Below are 15,862 nucleotides of genomic sequence, written 5' to 3'. Positions count from 1 at the left end.
GTAAATTCAATTCCGTCTACTTTGACGATTTCGGCAGGTATCCCATCAGGTCCACTGGCTTTGTTGTTTTTCATTTGGTTAATAGCTGTACACAGCTCTCCCAGATTTGGAGATATACTCAAGATTTTGCTCACGCTTTTATTTCCTATCTTACTGTAACTGGATTAACCATGGGCCATCAGCATAAAAACATAATAGAAAACCGTAAGATCACAATCCAAACAATGTTGTCATTTTGATGTTTCACTACAGAAAAGTGCTACAATGGTGCTCCAAAGATCTCTTCCTACCTTAAACCATGGAAATGTTTGAAACCAAAACCAAAATAAGAGAAGTTAACGATGATCACTTTGTGGAAGAATAGAAGCCCTTTTTGGACTATTTAAGGAAATATTACAGTTTCATGAACTCGCAAGCAAGATTTGAAATATGAGCAGTGGAAAGAATTGGAGAATACAGTATTGATGCATTTGGTATAAGAAATAGAAGGCACTGTGCAGCAGAGGGGAGGAAATTAAAACACCATGGGAAATTGGGTGGGAAGTCAGGAAAAGACAAACCTATTATGTATACATGTTTAACTTTTGAAAATTAAGTAAAAAATTATTATAAAAAAGGAAAAGTTTGAAATGAGCTTAAAATATTTTTATTATACATTGTAAGTAATTTATATATTGGAAATGCTGTAATGTGAAGGGCCGTAGCTCAGTGGTACAGCATCTGCCTTGCATGCGAAAGGTCTCAGCTTTAAGTTCCAGGTAAGGCTGAAAATGTCTCCTTGTCTGAAACCTTGGAGGAGGCAATACTGAGTTAGACGGACCAACCGTCTGACGCAGTATAAGGCAACATCCTATGTTCCTATGACTAAACATAGTATTGGAATTTTCAGAAGCACACATCAATCAAATTTTTGATATCCATTGCACTTTTCGGTAATATGAGATTTGTAAAAAGGAGCCAGTACAGCAATTAAGGATGCTGCACCGATACCAGGATATCTTGAGTTTAAATCTGCATTCAACCATGGCGCTCACTGGGTGACCATGGACCGGTCATTATCTCTTAGCCTAGTCTAAGAGTTGTTCTGTTGAAGGGGAGGTCAGAACACTGCTTTGAGCTCTTTGGAGGAAAGACAGAATATAAAATGTTACAAACAAACAAAAGTGAATGGTGCGCCACTGTTTGAAAACCAATGACTCCCCCTGTGCCAGCTACTTTGAAGTAAAATGATGAGAGACAAGAATCTGTTCTCATATTTTTCTGCAGCTTTTTGGACACTTACTCTTTATTCTCCAGCTCTTGCTTTTAACCCCTTCCAGTACCTGATTACAAGACATACATGGTTTCCCCCCTTGAATTACTTTTAACACATTAGTCCACATTTTTATTGCTTGTTGCTAAGCAACATACATAATATTAAGATGTATGTTATCTTGGAACATTTTCTTTTTCCCATATGTACTATTCTACTTCAAACTGCTATCACAATTGAATTTACTATGCCTTCAATTTCTTGTTCCTTCCTTTGCAATATCTACACTTGCCCTCTCCACATTTTCCTCCCTAAATAATTTCTAACTGCCAGTAATGATTAACACACATATACATGTACATCGAGAACCCAGAATCATAGAACTGTAGAGTTCGAAGGGACCCTGAGGGTCATCTAGTCCAAACCCCTGCAATGCAGGGATCTTTTGCCCAACGTGGGGCTTAAACTCATGACTCTGAAATTAACAATTATCCAAACCTTAAAAGATACGAATAGAATCTTTTCTAGAGGTAAGAAAATTATACAAGCACAAATACTAGCATAGCAAAAGGTTTACCAAAACCTACAGCAAAATTCACTAAATTAATGACTGGATAAGTTAAGAATACATGCATAAGGATATAATTGATTTTATAAGCAGAGGCAGGCCATAAATCCTAGGGTTGCAAAATGAACAACATTCAGTTTGCATAAATGCTTAAAGGGAGAAAAAGGACAATGATGTGGAAAAATAAGAATTCTAATGTCCATTCCTAATCACACTTATGTTGAAGAGTCCCACTGATTTTGATGTAACATGCTTCCATAAAAGTGCAATTAATATTGCATCGTATCTGCATCTGTAGGACTCAAATCATTAGTTTCCCGTTTTTAACTGTAAGCTTAGCTTTTGTCATCAGCTGGACAAGCCTGGGTCAAGGAACACACACAGGTTCCTTACCATTAAGTGAGTTTAATTTAGAAGCTACACACAATGACAACAAAAGGAAGTAGGAGGGAGCCACAGTGGGCTTCTTAAGAGATGGGTGTTTGGGTCACACAGAGAAGAACAGGAGCACACTTTGGGGATTTCTGAAAGCGAAAATATTTAAAGAACATACTAAACCAAATCTATATTTGAAATTAGCTAAACAGTTTTATAAGATACTGACAAAATCTGAGCTATTTGAATATAAAATCTTTAGAGAATATATGAAAGTAAACAAAAGCTGAATAATGAGGCATGCAAGGGGTTTTTTTAATGGAGGGCTGAATATGGGGTGAATAAAGTAATAAGCAGGAGGAAATTAACTCCTGTTGCAGTCAAATGTGGCCTGAAATTCAAAAACAGTCTTCATATAAAAATATAAAGCAATTTACATTTAGCATGTTGAAATAAAATACTTATCTCAGGTACATTTCCCCCCAATGACCCTGTCAAATATTTTCTATCTCGGGATCGGTTTTTAGTAATTTCTTAATGAATACCGCTGTAGCAGATGGACAATCTACTTCAGGGAGGGATATAGAAGGCTGTAGGGGAAAATAATGGAATTATTTTCCCTGCATCTTTATCTAATGTAAGCTAGTGCCCTGTTTTCATAACATGTCTACATGGTCTGTTTGGGCTAACAAAGATGCATTTTGCATCTCATTCTAAAGAACCAAAATGTGAAGAACTGAACTTTTTACTATTATTATTCCAGACCCAAATAAGAGTTATGACTTATGAGAAAAGCATGCCAGCAGATGTGTCAGCCACTAGAGACTATTCCACAAAGATGATGCTACATGTACATACAGCTGCATGCACATTTAAATATGCAGCCTGCAACATAATGGCCTAAGAAAGGACAGCAACAAAGAAAAACTACTGCAGACATCTCTAGAACTGGAATGACATTGCACTGTATACTATGTTCCCATGGCAACTAGCCATGGGAAGATGAATGTTTCATATTCACTCTGCTCTGCACTACATGTCTAAATCAAAATTTCATAAAGAGCACAAGATCTTGACTGAAGATTATCTACACAAAACCAGGTTATTTTCATATTACTGAATAATTATAGGCCAGAAACAATGAGGTCATTTTGGAGCAGAGGAGACAAAAATATGCCAGGCATTAGTATGCCTCTAGTGTGTGATCCTATTCATCCAAGTGTAAACTAGCATAAAATGCAGAACACAATAGAATGTACTATCTGCTTCTGGTTAATGTCATCTCACATACCCTGATCCAAAGAACCATGGAAGCAGAAATAATAATCAGGTGTAGTGCAGAAGGCTGAGCCACGTAGGGATTCTTATGGGGTAAAGTATAGGATCCATGGGTTATCTCAATGTATGAGAACGCATTTCAGCTAATATACAGATAGGTCTCTATACACTCATTAGAAGAAATCTGTTTGCAGAACCCTGTTTCCACAATTCCTTTTGCTCAACTGATACCACCAAGACTTGCAGAATAGCACCTATTCCTTTCTACATTTTTGTCATCACATCACTCTTTATAGAAGTGAACTGGCAAAACTAAGGGTTTTTTTTTAATGTTCCTGATTAACAACTTTGTGTTTGAATAACTTCTTTAATTAAAGACTGCTTGTGGGTGGTATTTTTTTGACAGCAATAGGGAAACTTTATTCTCTTGTTAGAAAAGTGGATCCATGCACATTCAATAGAGAAGGAAATGGGAAAAAGACAGTCCAGGACTTGTTGTTGGCATCTGTCAGTCTCAAGAGACAATGGGGTGCACCTCTGGGGGAGTGAAGTCAAACTGCTGCCTTAGCAGCACCAAAGTGACTTCCCCGGGGTGCAAACCTGGGCAATGTGTATGGCAGTCCTAGGCTGCCCAGAAAATAGGACAGACCCCTCTCTTGGTCTTGCTGATGTGGTCCAAACAAAGGCAGAGCAATATGTTTGTCACCAGCTCAGATGCATGAGTTGCCGGAAGGAGGCATACAAGACTCCATCCAACAGCATTAGGGACTCCACTTCCGGTTTGTGTAGGCTTTACTCCTTAGCCTCTTCTTTTCTGAAGATAACCGGTATGCTGAAAGGCAGCCAAGATTTAGGACCAGAATTTTACTTCTCCTAGATCAGTGGTGGCAAACCTTTTAGAGACTGAGTGCCCAAACTGCAACCCAAAACCCACTTATTTATCACAAAGTGCCAACACGGCAATTTAACCTGAATTCTGATGTTTTAGTTTAGGAAAAAACCCTCATATGTTAGGCTTAATGTAACCCTTTCCATTGATATATAATTTTATGGTAAAATTCAGTACTTTTTTTCCTTTAAAAAATGTTTAGTGATACTCTCATTTTGACTCAAGAAAATCACCATCGGGGGAAATAGTTATAATTGGGGAAAATGAATACAGGGATTTTTTTCTCTCCCGTTAAATTCACAAAATGTTTAGGGGTATGCGTCCCCCTGCGTCCCCACAGAAAAAAAGGGCTGGTATTACTTCAAAAAAAGTAGTTATGAGCCATCAAATCTTGGAAATACACTTTTTCCAGAAGGTTCACTAGAGGGCTGTACTAAGAGCCACTAAGAGCTTGGGGAGGGATTGTCCAGAGTTCAGGGGGTTTTTTTTGGGGGGGGGGTTGTATTATCAAGATTTGTTGAGCTTTTGGGGACGGGATTGCAGAAAACAGCTCACCAGCATCACCGGCTTACACCAATCGTCTCCACCGCAACGACAGCAAATTGAAAACAGCCCTTGTCACAGCCACCAATCACACGCAGTATCGCTGCAGAGAATTTCCTGCCCCTGTCTTTCAGGAGCCCCGAGGAGGCGGAGAGCGGCGTCCACCTAGACCAGGGGCGCCGCTCCTCCCTCCCAGCCCGGAACAGGAAGTGTGGTGAGCAAGTTGCACACGTGTCCCTTCCTGCGCATGCTCTCTCTCTCTTTCACCCAAACACCTGTTGTTTTCCCGCTCCCCTCCCCCTCTTCCGCGCTAGCTGGTTGGCAGGCATACAACTCCCCTTGACGCTGCTGCAGGAGGCACACACTCTATGGAGCGTTTCCCACACGCAACAGCATGGGGGGTGCAGCCGCCCACTTTGCCAAAACCCAGCAATGGCCGTGCTTTGGCGGCTACGCACGTGCCCACAGAGAGTGCTGCCTCTGGCACACATGCCATAGGTTCGCCACTACTGTCCTAGATGGACTCCTTTCCCAGGTTGATAAGGTAATAGAAGGTGTGAAACTTTCCTCCCTTTTTGGCCTGTGCTTCTTCTCATCCTTTCCATTATTATTTTTATGGGTTCACAACAAAACGAGCACTTCACAACAAAATATGCAAGCCTTTCTGTTAACTGGTCTCTGAATGACAACTTGTAGAGGAGATGCCCATTTTGAATTATAGCATAAACACAATACATTTTGCTGAAATACAGTGATTTATTGCCATATCATTTTTTCTGACCTGCTACATCAATTTAAACCTGAGCTAACAAAAGGAAAGTGTTGAAGTCTATGCTACCAAACAAAAACTGCCACTTGTTTCATGCTAGTAAGACATCAAGTTACTCTATACATTAGCAACCAACAAATTGCTTTCCCTTCCCTTTCTGTCCACCACCCCAGAAAGCTGAAGTAGCCAGCAAAACACCAGGAACACTTAATATTGACAAGGTAGCCATGCACCTACCCTAGGCAAAGAGGCTCCAGGCAGGACAAGAGTAGCACTGTCAGTACTTGTATAGCTCCAATACTATGCAGCGTAAAGATAAACTGCTTTATAGTCACACTGTGACACCAGATGGCGCTGTGGAGTCCCATTTTTCGCCAACAGGATTTCCCTATATGAAGTTTACAACGCGTTTAACTGAATTGTTTCTTTGATGTGTCTAGCTCCAGCCCTAGTATGCCTGCTGTTTGCTAGGCTTGGCTGACTGTTGGAATTCAGGAACAAGAGGGAGGGAAATTAATATCAGTTCAACGTAACACTTTTGCAGATTTAGCCCACATGAAGTGCCTGGTGTGCGTTTCAGACTTAAGATAACAGACAGCATAAAAGGAAACTGATATGTATTCACTGCTATAATAATAATGTATTTTCTACAGTCTAGACACTAGATCAAATAATGAGCTTAACAGTAACCTCAAAGTCACCTAAGACAAACGGTTACATGTGTATAACAGATTTTACCTATCTCAAGTCGGAATGATCACTGGGGAGGGAGAGCTACTTAACTCATATGTTATCTTCTATATAAGCATCCCTGAGCCAAAGTCATTTTTTATATCTTGTTTTATATATTACTCTGTACTTAAAATAATGATGCACTGTACAGTTTTATTTTTATTATTTCTAGTATGTTGACCATAATAATTTGAATATATTACACAGATTTCAACAATATTGGTTAATATGAACATCTTGAAAAGTTACATTGAAAAACCATACTGTGCAAGATGGAAGACAATTCTGATTTCCATTAAACAATATCAAATGCATGTATTATAGTTTGTCTTTTATTACTTGCCTAGAAAAGGCTATTTAGCACCACCAAATGGTTCAACTGATCTATTAATGCATGTTTATTTTGGTGCTCCGCATTATAAAGATTTAGTGTACAAGCTGGTAAAACTTTGATGGCATGTGTCTTCAGAATATTCTGTTTATAACAAATTAGAAGACTTTAATCAACAGGAAGAAAAGATGTCTAAATAATAATAATAATAATAATCATAATCATAATTTATTACAGTGGTGCCCCGCAAGACGAAATTAATTCGTTCCGCAATTTTTGCCGTCTAATGAATTTTTCTTCTTGCGAAGCACGGTTTAAACGGTTTAACAAAGTCGCAAGACGGTTTCGTCTTGCGAAGCAAGCCCATAGGGGAATTCGTCTTGCGAGGCAAATCGTGAATGAAAAAAACCTTTCGTCTAGCGAGTTTTTTGTCTTGCGAGGCATTCGTCTTGCGGGGCACCACTGTATTATGGTCAGAGACCAGCTTGTAAAACACATAATGGGACTGCACTCCCAAAAGCAAAACAGACATTTAAAACAATATGTCTACATAAACACTGCTATTTCAAGGAACATATAAATTAATGCGTACAGTTCCATAAAAATACTATTTTCATTATATATATGCATGTGTGTGTGTAAATCGCATGAGCACATACATAAACACTCTCACTGGCTCATACAACCACCTGTGTCTTGACCCCAGCAGGCAACTATTGGATTTGTTTGTATAAGTGTGTTGTATATTCTTAAGTGCTCGGCATGTAATATACTATCTCTTAATGGCCTGTGCTCTGCACTTTAGTAGGGAATATTTTCTAACTAATGATACCCTTGAGAGTTTTTCCTGCATGTCAAAACTTTGCAACAACTGGAAATGCTTAGCAGGAATAGAAAGCAGCAACATTTAGCGGAGCACAGTTTATCTTCTCCCTTCTCAAGTCACTTGACTCATGAGATGCACATTGCTGGATTATTTTGTATGATTTTTATTTAATCTGTTCTAAAATCTGCCATATAAAACCTTACTTTTAAAAAGGGGTGCCAGTCCATGTACTATTATGTACTCACTATAACCACAAGTTCCTCAAATGATGAACTCAGGCTTATATCACCTACATGTATTTTACTACCTTATCTGTTATATGGATGACAGTTAAAATAAAATAAATTGTATGCATTGCACTATGTCCTAATCCCTGCCCCTATCTCACATGGATGCCATTTTGAGGCACTTCTTAGGTTCTCATCTCATCTAGTTGGCTTCCAGGTTGATCCTTTTTTAATCTGAAATGCTGGGTAATTTGGGAGTGCTTTTTGCGGAGCCACCAACCAACTGCATCTGGCACTGTTGATCGGTTACGGCAATCTGGAGAGAGAGCTGCACCATGAGCCTGGGTTTGGACAATCAGAGACAAAACTTGGTTTCCTTTAGGACCACAGAGGAGCAAAGGAGCTGGAAGCTCCTCTCTGAGAACCCACATGCTCACGTAGCGCTGCTAAGACACAATCTGGTTTACTGTGTTGTCCAAGCAATGCCACTGGGACATTTTCATTGAGCTAAATCACTAATGACCACAATACAGTGGTACCTCGGGTTACATACACTTCAGGTTACAGACTCCGCTAACCCAGAAATATTACCTTGGGTTAAGAACTTTGCTTCAGGATGAGAACAGAAATCGTGCTCCGGCGGCCCGGCAGCAGCAGGAGGCCCCCTTTAGCTAAAGTGGTGCTTCAGGTTAAGAACAGTTTCAGGTTAAGTACGGACCTCTGGAACAAATTAAGTACTTAACCTGAGGTACCACTGTATCTCTTTCCTGGGCAATCACTGCCAATTTACACCCTTTAAGCATATATACAAAGTTTGCCCCAAATGTGCGCCACTTTCTAGTTGCTTATAATTAACTGCATTGCCGTTTTAATACCCATTCAACCAGTTAGGAGAGATCTTTTTGGAGCTCTTTGCAATACATTTTTGTTTGTCTCACCATGAGTAGTTTGATGTAAAATATATAAGATTACTTCATTTTATATAAATCTTCTGGATTATGGAATTACTTGGACATCTTTTATCCAGAGAACAGAAGGGACAACACACATTTAACATAATCTCTAAGCGAAAAAAAACTTACAATTTTTGCAAATGTAAAAGTAGCCCATACAGTGGTGCCTCGCAAGACGAAATTAATCCGTTCCGCGAGTCTCTTCGTCTTGCGGTTTTTTCGTCTTGCGAAGCACGGCTATTAGCGGCTTAGCGGCTATTGGCGGCTTAGCGGCTATTAACGGCTTAGCGGCTTTAAGAAAAAGGAAACAAACTCACAAGAACTCGCAAGACGTTTCGTCTTGCGAAGCAAGCCCATAGGGAAATTCGTCTTGCGGAACGACTCAAAAAAACGGAAAACTCTTTCGTCTTGCGCATTTTTCGTCTTGCGAGGTACCACTGTATAGTATATGGTAAAGGATAGCAGCACCATATAGTATACTACTGTATGTGCCCTAAAAATGACTAATTTCCTTTTAAACCCTCGAATCAATGCTTGCAATTTTAAATACTATACAAACTCCTAAATATATATTCATTCTCATCAAACAGTGGTTGCAATTTTTAGAAAAGGTATTAACAAGTAATAATAACAGTCACTTCCCTGGTGGTCTAGTGGTTAGGATTCAGAGCTCTCAACAAGTAATAATAACATATGTCACAAGTACTGCATGAGATGTGTATTCCAATGCAACTCCCACTGATAGCAATGCAGTGTGAATAGAAGGCAAGGTGCTCTGGGGTGCATGATATTTGTTCGTTTAAATCACACTATGTTGCTTTTCTGCCAATGAACTCAAGGTGCATATACTGAATGCCAAGACTGTGGAATGCACTTCCAGGAGAGATTCGGCAGGCTTTGTCATTCCTAATGTTCAGGTATCTTTGGAGACTTTTCTGTATCAACAGACCTATTCAGTGGTTTCAGCATTTAAGATAAACCAGGCATTTTAATGATCAGACTGTATTGTTTTTAATGGCATTTTATCTCATTTGTAAATATTTTTGTACGCTATCCTAAGATTTTGTCTGAAGGGCAGTCGAAAAAATATTTTTTATAAATAAATGCCACTTGTCCCTTAGATGCAGCCAGGTAGAATAGCTGCTAATGGAGAGAGTTCTCATGCTACCATATGATCCTGGCTGACCATTAAGATGCAGTGTGCTCAGAATGCCTGTACCGTCTGAAGCAGAGTAGGGCTTTCTCAGTCATGGTGCCTTGTCTTTGGAACTCCGTATCCATTCTCAGCTAAGTAGCTGCTCAGCCTTGCTGACCTTTTAATTCTCTTTGGCATTTTATGCAATCTGATTCTGCTGATTTTACTATTTGTTGCCGAGGTTGTTTTACTATTAACGGCATTTGCTTTACATGGTAATTTTTCTCCTTGGTTTTATTGTTTTCAAATATTACTAGCTGCCCTGAGCTCTTTGACAGAGGACAGGGCTATAGGAGATGTGTGCAGGTCTCCCATTCTGTGTGACTGTGCTGTGTGGAGAGAAGAGGAAACATGGCTCTGCTTTCCCCTAAGTAGATCCTTTTGCTTGTAGACACAAGGCCTGCAGTGGTTTGGACTGAGCCATGTCTGCAGTTTAGAAACACAACCAAATTATTCTGTTCGTCTTACCTGAAAGCTTCAACTACAGTCCTCTCTGGCAGCTTTGGGGCCACAACACTGAAAGCTTTTCTGAAATCTTCTAAAGACAAATATCCTCTACCTTGATAAAGAGGGAGAGAAAGTATACGAGGAAAGACATTTAAATATTTAGAAGAGTGGTGAATCTATAAATCAGGATTAAGACACATTTAAAGCCTGGAACCAAGGACTCCCTAAGAGTGTGAATCCCTCTTATTATTTTTTTAAAGGACGTGACGTCTCAAGTGCACATAAATTTAGATGGAATTTAGTTCCAGACCCGGTTATTGTGTTTGGGTTTAATAACTAAATAATACCAGGAAATACAAGAACCTGTATTTTCTTGACCTCTTCTTGTTCATAAATAGCTAGTGTGGTATTGCACTTTAAAGGATCAGACAAAGATTGAGGATAACCTTACTCAAACCACCTCTTGGTTATGAAGCTCTTGGATGATGTTGGGCCCGCCAGTATCTGCCATACAGTCATACCTGGATTTTCAAACAGCTTAGTTCTCAAACGTTTTGGCTCTCGAATGCCACAAACCCAGAAGGGACTGTTCCGGTTTGCAAACTATTTTTGAAAGCCGAACGTCCGACAGGGCTTCCGCGGCTTCCAATTGGCTGCAGAAGCTTCCTGCAGCCAATCAGAAGCCGCACATTGGTTTCCGAACGTTTTAGAAGTCGAATGGACTTCCAGAACAGATTCTGCTCAGCTTCCAAGGTATGACTGTACTTGCTTCGCAGGCTTGTTGTGAGGATAACAGTGATGGAAAACAATAAGACTTGCGGAATGAAAGCAAAACTTACATTGCCTGTCAAAAGCAGTGAATAGCTGCCTTACTTCGCTTTGGTAAAAATGTGCAGCCTTCTTTGTACTCATAAGATTTAGAAATTCTTCAAGCGATACACCTAGAAAAATAAGAAATTTGGCATATGTCAAATGCTTATCATTATTCCTCCAAAAATTATTTGCAACACAAGCAGCATAGCACTTTTGGAGTGAATGCTTATTCAGAAGGAGGTGTCACTATTTACTCCCCAGTCAGTGTGCACAGGATTGCAGTCTTACCCTGCAATCCTATACATGTCTACTCAAAAGTAAGTACCATGTGGCAAACTCTCCAGTAAGTGGGAGGACTGCCATCTTAATATGTTAAGTAAAAGAACAATTCTTGAAATAGGGTTTTTATACTACTGCAGTTCACTTCTCTTCTACTGCACAAATAATGAGGCTTAAACATATTTACACAGTATATTCTGTTGATTTCAATGGGACTTACATGCATATATGTAGCTATAGGATTGCAGCCTAAAACAGGGTTATAGTGCTACTGCTTATAAGAATCAAATCCCCTGGTGGGAAACCAGTTGGGTATAAGCAGAAAGAGAGAAACCAGTGGGCTATAACAGGTGGCTGTTAGTATACAGTAGTTATGATTTTAAGCTGCTATACTGAACTATGTGTGACATAAATAAAAAGGATCTTATTTTTTTTAGTACCTCCTGTGATACTCCATTACAACTGATTCTGTGTTCTGCTCTGTTGATGTGTAAAACCGGGCACTGAACTAAACAACTTGGAATTGATTTGAAGTTATTCTGCCAATGATACAATTTAAAATGCAAAGTCAGAATTCTCTATTTTCTTTCGTAATTTTTTTAAGTCAACAGAAAAATCTGATTGTGTATTTTCTTTTCAACTCCTATGCCGTGTTTTTTCCTCTAGACAGGGAGAACAGGTACAGCTGTGGTCTTGTCAAAATCAAGAACACAGTTAATGAGCATAGATAGATAATGGGGGCAGTTCAAATGTCACAATAAATCATGGGTCACTGTGAGAGAGATACGTTGCAGCGAGCCTTGGACTCATGCACATCTCCCTCTGTGAGATTCAACATTTTTTGCTTCCATTTTTTATTAAACACAATTTAGTATTATGTCCAACCCCGCAACTGTGGTTAATCTATATTTATATTTATATTTATATTTATATATTTATATTTATATATTTATATATTTATATTTATATATTTATATTTATTAAATTTACACACCACCTTTCCTATGAGGAACATAGGGCAGTTAGTTAACTATAGTTTGTTAAACGAAACTAGTTTTATAACTCATGATTTGAAGTCAACGTATTTCAAATACTCTATATAAAATGAATAGGTTTGTTGGGTTCAGACATTTATTTTTAAAAGTGAAGACTTCTGAACTCATCCTTGCAGCCATGCTAGAGTTAAAAAAGGGAGCATACAAGCCCAAACCTTATTGCTCCTCACTCCTGTCATGATTTATTCAGATAATATGGAGCACTTGTGTAAGGTAAAAGGTAAAGGAACCCCTGGATGGTTAAGTCCAGTCAAAGGCGACTGGGGTTGCGGCGCTCATCTCGCTTTTCAGGCCGAGGGAGCTGGTGTTTGTCCATAGCCAACATGACTAAACCACTTCTGACGCAACGGAACACCATGACGGAAACCAGAGCACATGGAAATGCCATTTACCTTCCCACTGAAGCGGTGCCTATTTATCTACTTGTACTGGTGTGCTTTCGAACTGCTAGGTTGGCAGGAGCTGGGACAGAGCAACAGGAGCTCACCCCATTGCGGGGCTTTCAAACCGCTGACCTTCTGATCAGGAAGCCCAAGAGGCTCAGTGGTTTAGACCACAGCACCATCCGCCACTCCAACATCTACAGCTCAAGAAAAAAGAATCTCAATATTTAATGTAAGAACTACAGGATTCATTCCCACACCATATCATTTACACAGGTAGGAACACCACCCTTATCTGCTACCCTATGAACTGCTTATCTGAATGTTGTTTTCCCAATTCAGTTATGGAAACATTATGGGTAATATTCAATTGTGGCATTCTTCTTGTGCAATTCACTTGCACAAATGGGACTTATCCTTTCCTCTCCTCACCCCTGCAGACTTCCATGCACCCTCCAAAATCTGTTTCAGAGGGTTTGGGATGTTATCTATTTCAAGGATTTTAAGACCACACTGTCTTCAACTATCAGGTTCTGTTGATGATGTGCAAATTTTTAATAGCAGGGAATGTCTAAACATACTGCATTTGCCTGCCTGAATATCCAATTTCATTAATGCACGCTGGCTTACATTATGAAGTGACCCATGCTTAACAGACACTCATCTCCCAATATGTATTCATTGGAGCATTAGATAAAGTTAAATTCTCCAGGCCACCAGCTTGCATTTTAGTCTTATGAATGTAATATAGGGCTTAAAATGCTATGCACATAGGCCTTCTGTGCTGGTTACACACTTAGCAGATGAGAAGTGTGAAATTCTACTCTATTTCCTTTCATTCTAGGTTTCTTATGTTGTATCTTCCCTTGTTCATCTGGCTGTTTATAAATGTTTGTGCATACGAACACACACACACTGTTAGGCTACTGTGTTCATCTCTTGCCTGCGAGTTTCCCATAGGTGTTTGGTTGGCTTGAGTGGTAAACAGGGAGCTGGACTAGATTGGTCCATGGTCTGCTCCAGTTAGGGCTCTTCTTACATCGTCAGTTTAGCAGCTTAAAGGATTCACGTAATTCTGAAGTCACATCTACACAGGGGCTTTCAGAACTGATTTGGGGATATAGGAAACGCAGGACAATTCAAAATAATGTGTGTGTAATTTCACAATACATCTAGAAGGCTCACAGAAATCAGAACACAGGATTTGTGGAATTTGATTGATCTGGCGCGACCCCCGCTAATTGATTTGCGATCCTCAATTAGCTCTTTACTGCCCGGCACACTTCTCCTGCCGCACGCTCTGCTCCGAGCTCTCAGTCACGCCGTAGCAGAGATAGCACAGCGGTGTAAAACTGTCACGTAGCTTGGCTTCCAGACAAACACACAGAGAGTCCAGGTTTGTCTATTTACAGCCGTTTATTCCGACATTTCTCAGGAAAATCCAGGACTATTTGCAGCCATGACAAAACTGCATCCTTTCCCCTCAAAGCACAGAGTGGGACTGGCAAACTCCTCCCAAACTCCTCCCAAGCTTCCAAAACTGACGTCAGAATGGTGTGGCATCATGGGAACAACTTAACTCGTTAAGTTCCAGCTCCAACACCCCCCCTTGCTGCACCTTCTGACAAGACCCTTTTGAGTTCAACACCTTCCCCTTTGCCTTGTGCCCCTTCCCGGCATCTTTCCCAGGCACCTGTTGAACCCCTTCAACACCCCCAGAATCACACTGTGCGACACTTTCCCACGCACCCGTGACCTGAAACCCCTCTGACCCACTTGGGCCAGCAGTTGTGTCTTCTCCGTCAGACTTTTCCCCCTCTGACTTGACAACCCGTCCGTGAGCTTTCTCCATTACGCTTACCGGAGATGAAGCCTCACACCTGGACATTCCTTTCACAACCCTTGGAGATGCCCAAACCTGCCCTGACCCCTGACCCTGGACCTGGTCCCCATCACCGGGTTCTGAACCCTGATCCTGGACCTGGTCCCCATCACCGGGATCAGCCTCTGCCTCCCTCTCCTCCCCTCGAGGAGACTTTGCACCCGTCACCTGGTGACGTATTCCCTTTTCCTTGAAAAACTCCTCCAGAGCAGACCCAGTAAACTGTGACCCTCGGTCGCTCTTGAACCCTTGCACCCTGGTGGAGAACCTTCGTTCCACCTCCGCAACCCAATCCTGGATCAGTTGCGCCACCTCCCCCTGTGATTTGAGAGAGAAACACCAGCCAACCTGGCTGTGGTCACCTGTCAGCGACAGCACATACCTGGTCCCACCCAGACTCTCACACCCCATGGGTCCTGACAGATCTGTGTGAACAAGCTCAAAGGGCTCTTTGGCTACCCTCCCAAACCCGGGGAAACCAAGTACCTTTGCACCTTTGCATGCCCTGCACCCTTGGGACCTCCTCCCACATTGTGTGATTTTACACCCTTTTGTGCACCTGTGCAACTTTTGCACATGACTGGGAACCTTAGCACACTGCACCTGTGCTTTTCCAGCATTCCCACCACCCTCCAGAGGTGACTCCAGAACAAAGAAATTGTTCTCCCTCTGCACGTTGACCAGTTGTCTCCCTCCTCTGAAAATGGAACAGGTGTCATTTTCAAAACGAACATTGTATCCCTGCTTCATTAGAGCTGATACAGATAAAAGACAACACTTCAGTCCCGGCACAACGTAGACCTCTAGCTCCTCCTGTAAAGGAGAGAAAAACACGTTAGCCACACCACAGACTGATTTTTGTGTTCCGTCTGTGAACATAACAGTCATTCCACTTGAAACAGTCCTGCAGGTCCGCATCTCAACAGCAGGTGTCTCTGGAATCAAATTGCAATTAGCTGCAGAGTCAATAACAAAACTTAGCTCTGTCCCACAGCTGTCTTCAGACAAAGCCAGACTAGCTGTTATCTGATACGTCTCCTCTTGGCACCTGGCACGTCCACCAGC

At 40.9% G+C, this 15,862-nt stretch overlaps 1 protein-coding gene across 2 annotated transcripts in view; it reads right to left on the bottom strand.

Annotated features, from left to right (window-relative positions):
* Nucleotides 1-15,862, bottom strand: part of EFCAB11 (EF-hand calcium binding domain 11) — a 67,614-nt gene that overhangs the window by 36,933 nt on the left and 14,819 nt on the right. For both annotated transcript variants that reach the window (XM_083503638.1, XM_083503637.1), the window contains exons 4-5: nt 11,225-11,326; nt 10,407-10,497 (exon numbers count right to left, since the gene is read on the bottom strand). In XM_083503638.1, coding sequence (XP_083359764.1) covers nt 10,407-10,497; nt 11,225-11,326 — 193 coding nt within the window. The remainder of the gene's footprint in view (nt 1-10,406; nt 10,498-11,224; nt 11,327-15,862) is intronic.

Source organism: Podarcis liolepis (genome assembly GCF_965112155.1).
Source record: "Podarcis liolepis genome assembly, chromosome: 1".
NCBI classification, from domain to species: domain Eukaryota; kingdom Metazoa; phylum Chordata; class Lepidosauria; order Squamata; family Lacertidae; genus Podarcis; species Podarcis liolepis.
The sequence above is the reverse complement of the archived record's forward strand: the minus strand, read 5'-3'. Positions and strand labels throughout refer to the sequence as shown.